Raw genomic sequence first — 16,113 nt, 5'->3', positions numbered from 1 at the left:
CTGAGCTCAGGCCAGGTGTCACCATCCACCCTCACATACTTTTGACAGACAGCCTTACCCTGAAATTTGTGCATGACTATCTGCCACTGTCTTTTTTCAATATCATATATTTTAAATATACTAAAAAAGTTCTAATTGATCAAATCTACAGTGCAAATTACGAGGAATTATGAGGACATTTGATGTTACTACCTACATTACTATTGAATACTACTATTTAGTAGTATTGATTTGGCAAAATTAAATAATTGGCCTCTTCACCAGCTGAATGAATTGCCCTGTGACAACAGTGTGTTTGAAACATTCCAGTCTGGTTTTAAGGTCCAGCACAGTACAGAAACAGCTCTAGAATGTGATGAGAAAAAGCAGTTTGTGCGGGTCCTAGTAGATCTCAGGGCTGCAGTCGACACTGTAGATCATGATATTCTGCTGGACAGACTTGAGTACTGGGTTGGTCTCTCTGACACAGTTCTTCAATGGTTCAGGTCTTATCTACTGTAACTGGTCAGCAGTTCTATGTGGCCTCTCATAAATTAGAACTGACGTGGTATTCCGCAAGGCTCTATCTTAGGTCCATTTCTTTTCAGTCTCTATATGTTACCACTTGGCGATATTATTAGAAATCGTAACATGAATTGTGACGAAAACCAGACAGAGAGCCCACATTACTCCAGTCTTAAAATCTTTACATTGGTTATCTGTCTGTTACAGAATTCATTTTAAAATATTTATATTGGTTTTTAAATCACTGAATGGCTTTGCCCCCTCTTATCTGTACACCAGCACCGCCAGGTCGCTTAGATCCTCTGACTCAAACCTCTTGATTCCTGAGGCCAAAGCTAAAAGGTACAGAGAGGCAGCCTTTGTTAATTATGCTCCACAACTCTGGACCAGCCTCCCTGAAGGGATTAGGAGTTCTAAATCTGTTGATGCCGTTAAATGAACTCTTAAGACACATCTTTTTAACATTGCTTTCTCCTGAAATGTCTTTTCTTTTTACTTTTCTTTTCCTTGTTTTTATTGTTTTATCACGTGTCATTATTATTTGCTTTTGTGTTAAGCCCTTTGTGTTTTGCGAATTGTGCTATAAAAAGTTTATCATTACTATTATTATAACAGGTTCATCGACATTGCTAATAGCAGACAAGTCAAAAGAATATCACAATGGGATGAACAACAAATAGACCCTGGATAACAGACATGAATGATATGTGCTGTAAACATGGGTTTGATGCTCAGTTCTTAACACTGGAGAAAATAGAGTTTATATATCTAACAATGATGTTTCTTTATGTTGAATATTGTTTTATTTATGTTTTAAGAATTGCTCACAGAAAAAGAGCCGGATCGGAGCGAGCACTCTGTCTCTGCATATTACAATGTTTAAGTACGCTACGAAGGAAGAAGACAGTATAATTTGTCCAGCGTGTGATCAGGGGTGATCTGGAAATGAAATGATTTTCTTATTTACTGCCCTTTGTACAGGAGATCTTGTGATTTGGGATTTGGATGAGCTGATAAATATGAATAACCCGTAATGGCTTAAATGACTGGAGGTCAGGAAATGTTTGACATAATGACAGACTGTCCTGCAAACATATGCTGACACTGGAGCACAGAGCTCTTATCACTCCTGTGTTCCAGCAGAGCTGCTGTCCAGTACACGCCCACAGGGCCAACACAGACTCCAACAATTTCAACCAAAAATAACACTTACCCAGTGACGCTCACTCTGCAGATATCTTGAAATAGCTTCAACTCAGAACGTACCACAGCATTACTCACTCACTTCCTTGTTTGCTCTGCTGCAATTTGGTCTTCTACCATGTTTACGTCATGCTGAAGTAGACAGAAGACCCAAATCTGATCTTCCCTCGACCAAAATTCAAAACAGTTGCCATTCATTTGCAGGAGTCTTAAACTCAGCACAGCAGATAGAAAATTGTGTAACTTCTTTACAATACAGAGGCCTACACAAACTCCAGGACTGAGAGGTGGTTGATGAAATTTGGAATAGAATCAAGTCTAAAAGTTGCACAAACGATGTCTTGTATATTAATGATTTGGTTTAAAATACCAAATACATTAAGGGCTTCCCATAAACATGCAAGGTAGTGATCTAAAATATGTAATCAATCAAGAATCATATCCATAATATCTGAAATGAATACAGTAAGACTGAACCAGATTAGATTTACATTGAAGCAAAATAAATGTGATGGCCATTCTGAGAATAAGCATAAACGCTGAGGTGTGAAAATGAAAAAAAAACCTTTAGTTTGTATGTTCTGGTGTGTTTTGATGGGACCAGGAAGGAAAAAAGAAAAAAAAAAAAAAAGCATTTGAAAGAATAAACCTGGCAAGGAGTCTGGCAGTGTGCTGATTGCATTTCAGAGAAAGGAAATTTCATTTTTTTTTCTGCAGGACTGTGTGTGTGTGTGTGTGTGTGTGTTTGTATGTGACCTACTTTTCTATCACAGTCTATAACAGTCTTCATGTAAAATGTACAAATAGAGTCTAAAACCTGATGGCATACCCAGTGAAAGGCCAGTCAAACATTTATTTCCATTTATTTTTAGAAATGTTCCTGGTATTCCATATGTAACTTGTGCGTAATTCCAATAAGCATCAAATGCTTCAATATGTATGATCATATGTTTGTCAGCGTGACCTTACCTCCTATTAGGCCATTTTCACACCTGAAACATTTCTGGCCTCATTTATCTGTTAAATGTTAAAGGCTTGAGGGCTTTGAAACATAGGTCTCCATTAATTAATGACCTTTGCTTGTACGAGGGATGCTCTCCCAACATCTCATCTCATAGTGAATTTCCTGATACATTTTTCATCACTGTCATTATTTATTAATTTGAATAAAAAAAAACAAGAAACTGCTGCCTCTTTTACAGTTTGACAGCACCCAGCCACAGCTAAAAACAGCAGGAAATGTGGTTGTGACTGTCACTTATGGGACGTTCTCAAATAATAGCTGTGGATAAAGGCAGGTGGAATTACTGTCGCTGTGCTAGGACTGTTCCAATCCGCCAAAAATGACATTTGATTATTCCTTCCAAAAAAACCCACAAAGGTTTGAACCATTACAGTATTGATTTTGCACATTCTGTCCATAACCAATACAATGAGAGACACACTACTTGTATTGGTATATGTATTTCAACATAGTCACGTCTTTTAAAAATCGACATACCTACACATTACAAAATAAAAACATAAAATAATGGGCTGCAGCGTAATTCATTCAGGGTAGCGGCCTAGATTCAGGCAAGAACTGCCATTAGTCATGCGTTTGTGTTTCACAATCAAATATGAATTTTTAAAATCTATATACAATGTCTGTTTTTTTAACATTTCAATTATATATTCAAATTTAGAATATTCGTTGACACGAAAATGGCTCATAAATTCAGGAAAATGTACATTTCCACAGCACGAATTCCATCACTGCAACAACAGTTAGAGTATTGCTTTGCACAAACAAGTAACCACAGCAGGAGGATTTTTCCAGGAAATGGTAGCCGGTGGCAGAGGAAACTGCATATTGAAAGTGAAGCTTACGACATTGGTATCATTACTTTACAGCCACTACATTGTGCAACCAACATTTACTTCATAATGATATGTTAAAGCCAAAAACTTGCCTACTGCCAGTTTAAGTTTGCCAGTTAATAATGCGGCTTCCTTTTAAAATCTTCAAATTGTGGATTATTAACTGCACTTCATCATCACTCAATTTTTTAAATCGTTTAATTTGAAAACATGTCGACCCCGATCACATTCCATCTCAAAATAATTCTCAAGCTGAGACTCCAGCAAACAAGCAATACGAAAGTAACATTCTGTCTTACCGAAGCTGGTCCTATCGCTGGGCCCCGCCACAGCTGGCTCCCCCTGCTCTCCTCTCCTGGCCTCCTTCCACCTTGCCGTCCTCCTCTCTCCTCCAGCCCCGCCCACCTCCTGGCCCTCTGGCGAGTGGCTGACATCGGGTACCGACTCAAAGGCGCTCTCCTCATCTTCATCTTCATCCTGGGAGGAGAACACGGTGCTGCCAGAGAGTCTGTTGCTGTCCACTGAGGAGAGGCGGGTGTGGCTGCAGAAGCGGTTCCTCCCCTCGTAGCCTGAGTTACTGTAGCATGACGTGCTGTAACAGGAAGTGCTGTAGCAGGAGGTGCTGTAGCAGGAGGTGTCGCAAAACTCACACTCGTTTTCACCCGGAGGTCTATGGGTGCTCCCGCCAACTCTTCTTCCTCCTCCATTACTGGAATCCCCCTCCTCGCTCTCCAGGCAGGAGGGAGAGATCCTTCTGATCGCTGCATGTCCTACTCCCTCACCTTCCAGGAGCTGGTTCAGCTCAGAGAGGCGTTCAATGGAGAGGCTGCGGGGTAGGGAGCGACGGCAGCAGGGGCCTGGACACTCTGGGACCTGCAGGAATACACAGACAAACAGACAAAACCTTTAAAGCAACATTAAGTAAGGTTTCTATGGTACACACCATGTCCGCAATCTTGGTTAAGCATGTTAACATATGCTAATTAGCACAAAACGCAAGTCCAGCTGAGGCTAATGGGAATGCCATTAGTTTTGCAGGATGGCTACAGGAAATGTTGTGGAATCAACAAAGTCAGTGGGCTTCATCCTGAGAGGAACTAGAATATTAGTACCAAATTTCATGGAAATCGATCACATAGGCTTTGAGATAAGTATTTTAACACTAATTTTAACTTTAATTTGAACTTGTGTCTGCTGGTGCTATTCTAGCCATCTCTGCAAGTCCATTATTGGCTGTACCTGAGAGGGAGACTGGGTTGTATCCTCCTCTTCCTCATCCTCCTGTCCCTCCTCTGCCTTGGAGGTTTTAAGTGTTGGTGATGTGGAGCTTGTATCTTGAGTGATACTTAAATTCTCTCCCTCCCCAGGCTCCTCCTCGTCCTGGCTGGGAGCTCTGTGCTGGGCTGACGGGAGACTGTGGAGGAGGTGGTGAATCCGGATGTAGTGGGATCGGGGGGTCTCTGGCTCACCGCACGCCGACGCGATCACCGTCTCCAGCTCTGACACCGGAAGGGAACAAGGGCGGTTTTTGCGCCGTGATGGAGCATGGGAGTTGTAGTTTGAGAAGAGGGATTGGCAGGTGCAGGGGACACAGCTTCTTTCACCTCCCTCTGTCACCTCCTGTGGGGCCCCCTCCGCTGGTTCTACAGGGGCCCCCTGGGATGTGATGTCTCCCTCTGTGGGTGCTTCCACAGTAGCAGCCCCATTGTTTGTTGTTCCTGCTGCAGGACTGTCAGAGTCTGGCTTTGGCTGTGTTTCCTCCCCAAACTCCTTTTCTACTTCTGTCACCTCCTCCTCAGGTTGTGTTAGAGACTCTGCTCGCTGCTCCTCCTCTTCATTCACTTGCTGCCTCTCCTCTCTTTCTCCCTCCTCCACCTCTGGTCGACTGTTCTCCTCCTGCTGTTCAGCCAAGGCCCCCTCCTCCTGCTCCACCGGGGGCTCTGTGGACGGGGGCTCTTCCCTCACCGTGCTCTCCTCCTCCACATTTTCTTGTTCCACCTCTGTTGTTGCCTCAGCCTCCTCCTTTTCAGCAGGTTGGACCTCTTCAGGTATGGAGGCTTCTGCTCTGGAGGCCGGTGGCGCAGAGGTCTCAGAGTCCGGAGGAGCATCCAGGGGGAGCTCAGGCATGTCCGGTCCCACACTTAGCGTGTCATCATCAGGTGCACCGGCAGCATGGTTGTCATTTGCTGCATTCTCCCCCTCAGGACAGGCTGCCTCTATGACCAGAGAGATCTCCTCATCATCTAAGAAAAGAACACACACGGATGTTATAAATATCCACCAAACTCACTTTTGAAAGTTGGTGCCTTCGAATATGGTTTTGTTAAGCGTCTTCTTGACATTCTTGACATGAGTACAAATTTAGAATTGCACTCGTAACATTTTTGGACTCACAAGGGACAGTTAAAAAAAGATCAAAATTGAAGAGCAGAGATATTTTTAATTCTAAATATTTGTCTTGTCAGTTTATACTAAAGGAACCAAACTAAATGGGAAAAAGTTTATGCAAGTTTCCTATAGAGCAGTGATTCTCAACTGGTCTTTGCCTAGGCAAGAAAAAAAAAAAATGTTAAGAAAAAAATCCCGTGTCTTTATTGCCTTATGTACCTGGGTGAATAGAAGAGGTCAGCTCAAAGCGGAATTGCAGCTGGCCGCAGACATGATCTGTTGGCAACCTGCGACCCAGTGAATAACTCACTACTCGATCTCTGCAGAGAAAAGACAGTGACAGACCAGAAAAAGAGAAGAGTGTGTAAACTAGAAGTGCAGGGAGAGACAGGGGGACAATGGGAAAGACTGAAAAATACAAAATTTGCTCTGATATCTATTTTGACAGGCAGCAACCTGCATGAAAGGAAATGCAAAGTGCCTGTGCACTTAGCTAGTGATATCATAGCAATAATCAGGTGGTCGCATTAGATTTAACTGGCTACAGCCACCGACATCCTTCATCTCATCAATTCTCTGTGGGGGATTGTATGGGAACAAACTTCCACAGGATGTGAATCATCAAGCACTAGAGTGATATTTGGACTGATGGCAAACACAGTCCCACTGCACTCAACTTCAAATCACAAAAAAACCTCTGCATGAATGTGTATGATCTGTGTGTTTTACCCAATGGCATGTTTTTCCAGCAACCTCTGGACTGGGACAGAGAGCTTCCCCAGGAAGCGCTTGATGATTGGCCGACTCTTGGCAAACTTATCCTTCACCTCGATTTCCAGGACGTCAGTGGGCAGAGACACAAAGTTAAATCTCTGGAGAACACAGAGGAAAGAGCATTGTAAAGATTATCCACTCAGTGTCGTTGGATTTGGATGATGTTTGATATTTGTGTATGCACTACAGCTTAACCATGATATCTGTTTCAAACTATTACCAACTACAACACCAATGTATGTAGAAAACATTCAACCAACATTCAATCTAACTCCTGTATGCATTTCAGCTGGGTTTCTGACAACATCTAATCATGGCAAATAAAGAAAGATTCATATATTTATGAATGTGTTTGGGCAACTCAAAGCACTTAATGTTAGGGAAAGCATGTGGTTACATATTTTACAACACTAAGTCAGTCTACAGTGTACAGTCATGCTAGCGAATAGTGAGGCTGTACTTCTGTAAATTAGCACTTTCAGCTACTTTAAATGCTAATGCCAGCAGGCTAACATGCTCACAATGACATTAATAACAGTAATTGTCAGCAGGTAATGCCACGTGAATGACCACGTTCATGACAACTTTAACCATGTATGAAAAAACATGTGACCTTGCAAGGCAGCTGGATTGCTTCATCACACTGGCCGCCCCAAATATATAGCATATAGAATACATATCACTCACTGTGTAGCAGGGCAGCAGTGCACACACAGTGTGTAAATACAGCTTAAGGGATAAGCCCACGGTGGAAAGCGTATTGCCATATCTCTACAGGTAGACACATTTCTACTGTCCCATGGTGTATACTGTCATATCACCCAACCCTAACCTCATTCCATATAACTTTTTGAAATGAGGCTAAACATTGCTGACGCAGCTCACTGTGACTCAATGAACACTGGAACAGACACACTGATAGCAGAAACACCAAACACATAATCATAATGCTAAAGAAGCTTTATTGTAGACTACACATCAAATAATGTGGTGGTCACATGTGGTTGATACCCAATCCACTTAATAAGGTTAGTATTGTTAAAGGTCAGTGAAATAATATAATATGAACTTGATGGTGGCACTAAATGAAAAGTTAAGGCAACACTGTGATGGTTACAATTCATCATGTTGACAACATGAATGTCTGCACCTCATTTCATGGCAATCCATTCAAATAATTTAGACTGGACCAAGGTACCACTGCCATTCATAGAGTCATGCTGTCCCTTTGGCTAAAGAATCAGTGCTGACTTAGGCTGAGACATGTTTTAATACACAAAAATACTGAAGATGAATCCTCAATAAAAATCATATCCCCTTCACCCTCACTGAAAAATCCAGAATCTATGAACATAAGCGCTGGATACAAGACATCCCCTACTTGACTGAAAAGTCCATTCTCAGTGCATGTAGACTGGAAATGTCACGTTTCCACATCACGCTTGTGTAAAGTGCATACTGGACTATGACTATGATGGCTTCAATATAGCTGTGATGTCACATAAAGTGAGATTTAAGGTGAGTGCACAGAAACTTTCCTCTTCAGCAGATGACTGTGGAAACTCAGCTCATACATCCTTCAGCACAGTGAAGCTCAAACCTAACAGTCAAGATGAACAAGATGAAAAAGATGTTTTTGACTGGAGGGTTAGGGTTATGGTTAGCCATAATCTTTCCCTAACTTTAACCAATACTGACCACATAGATACTCCTGTACACATTAATGCAAACAAATGCATTATTCTAAATCTCTTTGTGTCTGGAAGCTTACATGATGAATTCACCACATATTTCACTTTACTTACTGTTACTTGTAGAATGTGACCCTCACATCCCTTCTTCCTGCCACTTGATGGTTTCTTTTATTGAAGCTACAGTGTTATGCTGGATTAAAATATCTCTCTATCTTTGGATCCGCCTAATTTCGGGTTTATTCTTCTTTCTCCAAGCCAATTAGAGATGCCTGTGCTTTTAGTTTGGATGAAATAAATTATCTCCTTCTCCCATTCCCTGTCCCCTTCTCTCTCTCGCTCTATCTGTCTCCCTCAGCAGCGGTCTGATCACTGTCTCGGCCTCTTAAACGTTGCTTCAGGATAGAACTTTAACTGCCCAATCCTCCAAAGCGTTTTCCACTCTCACCAGAATATAATTCAGACAGAAACACTGAGCGCAGCCTAGTGTCTTTTAAAAAATGTGTCTACATTTCTGGCATTCAAATTCTCAATGCTCAAATGAATATTGGCACTTATTATAAGATTAATTCCATCTTTAATCCAAACATATCCATATTGGTTCAACCTTTCAAAAATATACACAGGACGCATATCACTGCAAAGCACAGTCTGCTAGTCACTGGCTTTGATAAGTGACTGCTGGATGCTTAAGTGGTTTATCCATATTATTCCTAGCCCCATGATACCATGTGAATTATTGGTGTGACACTGGTTATGGCTACCTTTGACAAACCTTTAAAGGCAAACCCTTAATGGGATACTGACTGTATCTTCCATTACCAAGGGATGGGAGGACGACCTGAAAAAGTGGCCTCTGTGAGCAGGAACAGACTAATTAGCAAAGTGTTGGCTAAAATATCACAATCTTCAGGGAGAAGCTCTGCAGTTTGTGGCTTCACTTACAATCAACCTTAACTAAGATGGCAGCTTAAACAAACTGCAGACCCTTGCTGATGGTAGTTCAGTGAAAGACATAACTAGAATTTGCACCCATAGTCCCATAGGCATGCATTGGCATAACGTGGAGAATAATATGCTTACACTGGGTGTAAAAAGCAACTCCTGTGTCCAAGTCTTCGTTTCCAGTAAACCAAGCATTGGCATTAAAAAAAAAGAAAGAAAATCCAGCAAGTGCCCTGCTGTTCTACTTCAAGAAGTGTGGCCAGCAGTGTCTTTCCTCAGGCTATGAGACTCCTTAATTCATCCTCCACACTCCATCATAAATAACAGTTTTTGGTTTGTGTGTGCAGCGTAAAGGGAATACATCTTGTTGAGCAATGATGTGTTGTAGAATAAAAAAAAAAAATAAACCTTAAAACTTCAACTGCATGCAAGAAAAAAAGGGACAATTTCTGTAGAAGGAAAGAATCTTAAAAATTAGGTGAACAGTATATTCTAGATGTATAGATGTGAAAATGTAATAGATTATATTAGTTGCTTTTATTTGAAAGTAAGAAGAAAGACGGTATATTTGTCTATATTTTACAGTCATGGTTTGTCATAGTGATGCTATTGTCCATGGCAATGTTAGTTTGTCTCATGACATGAGAAATGTTTCTTCATCAGGAGCGTTTTTCCTCCTCACATTACTCACGCAACGCACGCTCTCTCTATGCAGCTGTGTGCTCGGCTCTGTGCTGCATCGCATTTCAGCTGTGTCTCACAGGCGCAACCGTGACCTGAAGCATTTCTTTATACTCAAGTCTATTTTCTCAACAATATGCATGTAAATGGAAGGTTGTTGGCCAAAAAGGCACTAAATGAATATATTATCTATATTTTGCAACCTAGGCAGAGCAGAGTGTGCTGCTCTCTGGACAGAGCCAGCTGCACACAAATTGTCATTTTTGTGACGGTTTATGGTTTCACCCAATAATGCGGTAGCCCCCAAAAAAAATTCAATACAATGCAAATCTAGATGGAACAAACACACACTGTCCAAAAAAGGCAACCTAAGCTAAAGATAAATAAATAAAGAAATCCGCCTTTGCCTGATTCCAAAATGACTCAAAAACGTGCATGCCTCAGTGAACTTGAGATTTGGCTGATGTGGTTCAGTGTAAGGGTCAATTTGCTCTGCCTCAGATTCCCCTCGTTTCTCTTCCACAGTAGCTGCCTGCTCTGATTCCTCATCCTAACTGTTTTGATTCGGCCCTTCCTCCCTGACATCCGTCCAAGCATCAACCGCTGCCTGCTGCAGATTCTACTGAAAAAAACAAACAAAGGAACTCCACAGTGCCTTGTACTTCGAAGTGTAAGCTGCACCTTGAACATTATCCCAGTATTTAGTAGTAAGTGTTTATCACTTTTTCTTAAATATGTAAATTTCACCTCTAAACATCTACAGGCAAGGCTGATTCATCGTCTTTCATTAACGGTAACATTATTCCTTCAGTTGTTTGTATTTTGTCATATTTCAGGGCAGTGATGCTGGATATGGTTATCGCTGGGCTGACTGATAAGCACTGGTGCTTTCTACAGTAGATGTGATATTGGCACTGCTCCACTGAGGTGTTGCAGTGGATGTATTTTCATTTGTTGACTCTATAGTAGCCTCGGCTATGCTTGTTTGATGCACCATTATGCCATTTTTTTTCCAGTCATAATAATCTACTCTCACCTCAGACCAATGCCTTCATTACATTTCTTAAAATCTTACATGTTGAAGACCCTTAAAAAAATGCTTTCATTCAGTCCTTATGTCTACCTTATATCGTTCATTTCAATACAAAATGGTGCCCTTGACCCCAGCTGTCTTTATCAACAGTGTCTTTGAGTTCTTGTCCGGTTTTGAGAATCACTGAAGGGTTGATAGGCTGATAGCTGCTGAACGCTTCATAGCCGATGATTACGCATTAGGTGATAATGTAATTGTAAGAATATTACAGAAAGCTAATTAGTAACATGTTATATTACATTGTTACTGTAAAAAGTAAATTATTACTGTAACACGCTACTTTTGTAATGCGTTACCTGACTGACTATTATTGGATGATAATTGCGTCATGCAAAACTGATGCATTTTAGCATTTAGCTTAAATGCTAAGCTATTGTACCAGTAGCACATATGATGAAGATAAAGTCAGCAAACTGACTCAGTATCTATGGGTATATCTGTTATACAGAAAAATTTAGAAACTCTCTACATTAACACTTGCATTATTATTATGAAATGGATATATTGATGTAAATATAATAAAGTATTTACCATTGCCGACTTGGACCATTTCATATTTACTTGGAGGGTTTTCTTTACACTGATTTTGCTCTGTTGAGAACGTTCATGGTGTTGCAAAAGACCTTTATGAAAAGGTATTTTTATAGCTTCATAAATGTATAAACATCTGAGCACGGTGCTTTCGTGAACCTTCCTGAAACAGTTCTTTACGGCACCACATGGGCTCTGCGGTGGTACAGAGCAAGCCTGAAGCTGAGGCAACATCCCAGTATGGCCCTTATATAAAAACACATGACTTTTAGTTGAAAACTCAAGAGTAAATCTATTCGATACATCATTTTTCTCTGGGCTAAAAAAATGCTTGCTTTTAAGAGATCTCATGAGGTCTCTTAGGCTGGTCCAAAAAAGTTAGGCTGCTAAATGACAGCAGCCTTGGTCATAGTGAAGATAACTGTGTCAGAAGAAACACGAATTATTGAGAAAAATCCAATTTACGTCTACTCGTCAATATAACGTTGACTTGCTTTATTCTTTGAGTTTTCAGCTACACATATTTAAGTGAAACCTCAATGAACGTGTGTGTGCTTGCATTAACTTTAGCTGCTATAGTAGATTTTAGTTGCTGTCCTCTGATAACCTTGAAACTGAGTTGTCCTTTAACCAGCACTGCAGGCAGTGATTCTGTGTATCAAATTGGCTGGGTTTGGTTTTCTGATGTGGTTGTTCTTGTGATATTTAATTTTAATTTCTAGCGCTGGAGGACAGATGAAAAGAGATAAAAGGAGGCATGAATGGGGGAATAACAGTGCAAGAAAAGGGACTGAAATGAGGGAAGGAGCGCACTGAAATTTCAAAAGTGCAGCTGGTTGCATGGGCTGAAATGAAATGACATTGTGTTGCTAAGATAGAAAAATGAGTAGAGAAGAGAAAGAAAGGCTGGGCTGGGGGAATCAGTGTGCAGGGTGATAAAGGAGGAGGATGAAAAGGAGTTGGAGTGAATAATTTACAAGATGAGCCAGAAGGGAGCAGACGGAGCAAAAGTGTGTGTTTGTGAGAGGAGGATGCGGGACAAACTCAATAAAGACGGTGAGATTGTGCAGGAGCGAGAGAGAGGAGAGGCTGGGAGGAGGAAGGAGCGTGAGCTGTTGAGAAGCACAATACAATGATAAACTGTAAGAAGAGGAGTGAAATGAAGCTGTGCAGGAGGAGCAGAGGACAGGAGGAATGGGAATAGGGATAGGATGAGTAGACGAGAAATGGGAGGAATAAGGGAAGTTGAGCCTGAATTTATCATTTGGAAGCGAGAAGAGATTTATTCTTAAGAAGGCTGTTAGGAGGCAGTTTAGGAGTAAAAAAGTTGCTTGCTAATAAAAAATAAGACAAATTTATCAAACAACTGACACCAAAGGAAAGGAGAAACATTTAAAAGCTGCTCATGGGATCATGTACCAGTCAGAGGCAAGGTTTAAAGAGAGCATCCACCAATACAGCACTGCCATTAAGTTGGGACACTTGTGAAAGCCAGATTAAACAGAGTCCAAATCTTTGCAGCAGAGGCCGATGTTTTCTGACCAAAAACAGTGGATCCTTTATTTCCCATAATGCAACCTGACAGATGAACTCGACAAACCTGTCTCTTCATTAACCCCTCACTCTCCAATAAAGGCCCACATCTTTCAGAATTTGTAGTCCCAAATTCCAAGATGAGATAACCCTGATGACATCACTATGACATCACCAGGACAATGTAATTTCTATGACTTCAATGTACATAAAAATGCATAGCTCTCCTGTAGCACCACTGGAGCTATCCATCTTTAGCTAGCCAGCCAGCTTCACAGTCAGCCTAAATCTCACAAGCTAAGTTCTCGTTGCAAGAGGTTTTGAAAATATCTACTGGTCCTTTGAGAATAAATTTAGCTGAGGATCTAGAAGCCGCATTGATTCCCGAAATCGATGCAGCAGAACCAGAGATGCTGTCTTTTTTACTCCACACATTCAGCAGTTCTAAATGCAACTTGACAGTTGACAGTTCGGTGGCAGACTGAGGTGTGTTGAAGCCGCTAGCCTCAAGCAGAAATGAGGAGTGGGCCACAGAGGTCTGGTTAGCTCACTCCTTTATAACTCCGCACACCCAGATGGTCCTCAACAGATGATGACCCAAGTTACACCACTTGAGGACATTTATCAGACTGCACACAGCCCTCTCTGGAGACACAAATATTATACAACTTTTTTTTCGATATGCATCAATGCTCCCCTACACCAGGAAACAGGCTTTGATATGTAAAACTGATGGAAGTTCCCTTAAGCTGGGGAAAGAACTGCATCAGCCACAAAAACTGTACTGTATGATATGCCTGGGCATACAGAGCACCATTTCATTAGCATGACAACATATGGCTGTAAAGCCAGCAGCTGTCACATGTCAATGTTCTTTTTCTTCCTCACCAAACTCCACAAAATAAAATACTGCTGTCATGGTATTACAGGTCTTTTGCCCCCATTTCTTCCTGACCTCCTGACATTACAGGCAGGGTTCTAAACTAACTTTTTTGATCACCAGCCAATGTGGCTGGTGATCTTCTAAAGTTACCAGCCAATCAGAATTTCCACTAGCCAACTTTTTTCCCGGTGAAAATAAGAGATTATGAGTGCCACTAATTGCATTTGATCATTTTATTTACATTGTTGGCATGAAAAATGCACAGAAAGTACAACACATGAAACAAAATATACACAGAAAGTGCAAACATTTAATTTATACAAACAAAAAATGCTGTCAGATTTATTATTTTATAAAAGACATTTTTCCAGTAAGTATTTAGTATCATGACATTCCTAATAAAATGTATTTTTCCTTTCAACTTAAAGTGTTTCTACTTTCCTTCTTTAATAAGAACTATATATAAGTAACAGCCATGACTTAAACACTTGCAAAAAATTGCATTGGTAATAAATTGAATTATGTATGTACAACTAGAAAACACAAATAGTGCAGCAGTCAGTATTGCAGACTCCTTAGGCTCTCCTGATGACTTCGGGCACTCTCATGGTCCTTTACTGCCTCGACTTTAAAATTATTAGTCCCCACCACAAAATTATTCGTCTTGTTTTTTTCTTTCGTGTACATGCGGCAATCCTTACAAAACATGACGGCATTTTCGTGATCAAACACAAGCCATTCACGACCTGTCAGCCATTTAGCGTTAAACTTTCTTGTCTTCGTTTCGCACGCTTTGTCGACATTCTCATCCCCTGCCTCCTTCCTCTTCTCGCCCCCAGACGTCTGTCCCAACCACCGCAGCATTTAGTTTAACTTTACTTTTTACTTTTAGCTAGCTCAGTCTCCTTTTTTACAGTTTATACGCCGCAGTTCATTCTTCTTCTTCTTCTTTGTGTTTGCGTTTCCGTGGTTTCTCGCACCGGTTGCACTACAGACTGTAGTGTGCCTGCGCACAGCCAATGGGCGTCTTGTACGTCATCACGTAGCATTACGACAGTGTTCATGGGAAATGTAGGACGGACTGTCAGGGGGACAAATGACCAAGAACTGTAGAGCGCCTCTGACTGACATGATTGCCTAATGCATTACCGGCCAAATTGGCTAGTAAGTTTTTATTTACACCCGCCAATATGAATTTTAACCCGCATTTGGCGGGTTGGCGGGTGTTAATTTAGAACCCTGATTACAGGAGACCTGATGTCATTCAAATGTCCATGTTCCTGAGCGAGAGATACAGTAAAGAGAGAGATGAGGAAATCGCTTAAGCATAAGAGTTTCTACAGCCATGGTCACAGCTATAGCAACTGGCTTCTGAATTATTATATGGTGCACAGACAGTAAGATCATTTCTCCATGGGGGCCCAGTGACATTAACGCTGCACTACTGTGATTGGCTAAGCTAGGGTCTGTGAAAGATACTGTGTCTCTCACATGCAAAAAGGTAGACAGTGTCAGTTTTCATGCCTCTCTCCACATCAAAGCTATTGATCTTTACACACTCATAAAGGTCATTTTCACTGAGCTGTACTTTGGATGTATAGTGATATTATTATGCCTCCATTACACTCATAAGGTGAAAGTGTTGAGGTCTGGTTTGGCCAAAAAAGGACGTGTCATTTGGACTCCTGGTTAGGCTGCAATATGGCAACCACATTTACATCTACTATCAAATTTCAACATTTTATTGTTTCTAAAATGTCCACAATGTCTTCAGACCTCCATTTAAAATCATACTTTTCTTCTGTTAAGTACATTATACACATCTCAAATGTGAATATCCCCATTTTCTGTCACATTGGCTCTAACTGCCATGAGCTGAAACTGAAAATGATGTGCAAGAAATATGAGCCCAATCAGCCATATGATGGTGCTGTAATTAAGGCCCAAAACATAATTTTGTAAAGGCCACGCCCCTAACACTGAGTGAGTCTGACTGATTGGAAATTCAGTTCAAGTTCAGCTCAATG

The 16,113-nt window shown here is 41.0% G+C and overlaps 1 protein-coding gene across 4 annotated transcripts in view; it reads right to left on the bottom strand.

The window, feature by feature from the left end:
* The window catches only part of LOC143339827 (E3 ubiquitin-protein ligase HECW1-like), an 85,585-nt gene that overhangs the window by 24,783 nt on the left and 44,689 nt on the right, over positions 1-16,113 (bottom strand). For all 4 annotated transcript variants that reach the window (XM_076761315.1, XM_076761312.1, XM_076761314.1 and 1 more), the window contains 4 exons: positions 6,685-6,827; positions 6,175-6,275; positions 4,807-5,810; positions 3,867-4,440 (listed from right to left, as the gene is read on the bottom strand). In XM_076761315.1, coding sequence (XP_076617430.1) covers positions 3,867-4,440; positions 4,807-5,810; positions 6,175-6,275; positions 6,685-6,827 — 1,822 coding nt within the window. The remainder of the gene's footprint in view (positions 1-3,866; positions 4,441-4,806; positions 5,811-6,174; positions 6,276-6,684; positions 6,828-16,113) is intronic.

Source organism: Chaetodon auriga, chromosome 21 (assembly GCF_051107435.1).
Source record: "Chaetodon auriga isolate fChaAug3 chromosome 21, fChaAug3.hap1, whole genome shotgun sequence".
In the NCBI taxonomy this organism is placed as follows: Eukaryota; Metazoa; Chordata; class Actinopteri; order Chaetodontiformes; family Chaetodontidae; genus Chaetodon; species Chaetodon auriga.
Note: the sequence above shows the minus strand (reverse complement) of the source record. Positions and strands in the feature narration are given on the sequence as shown.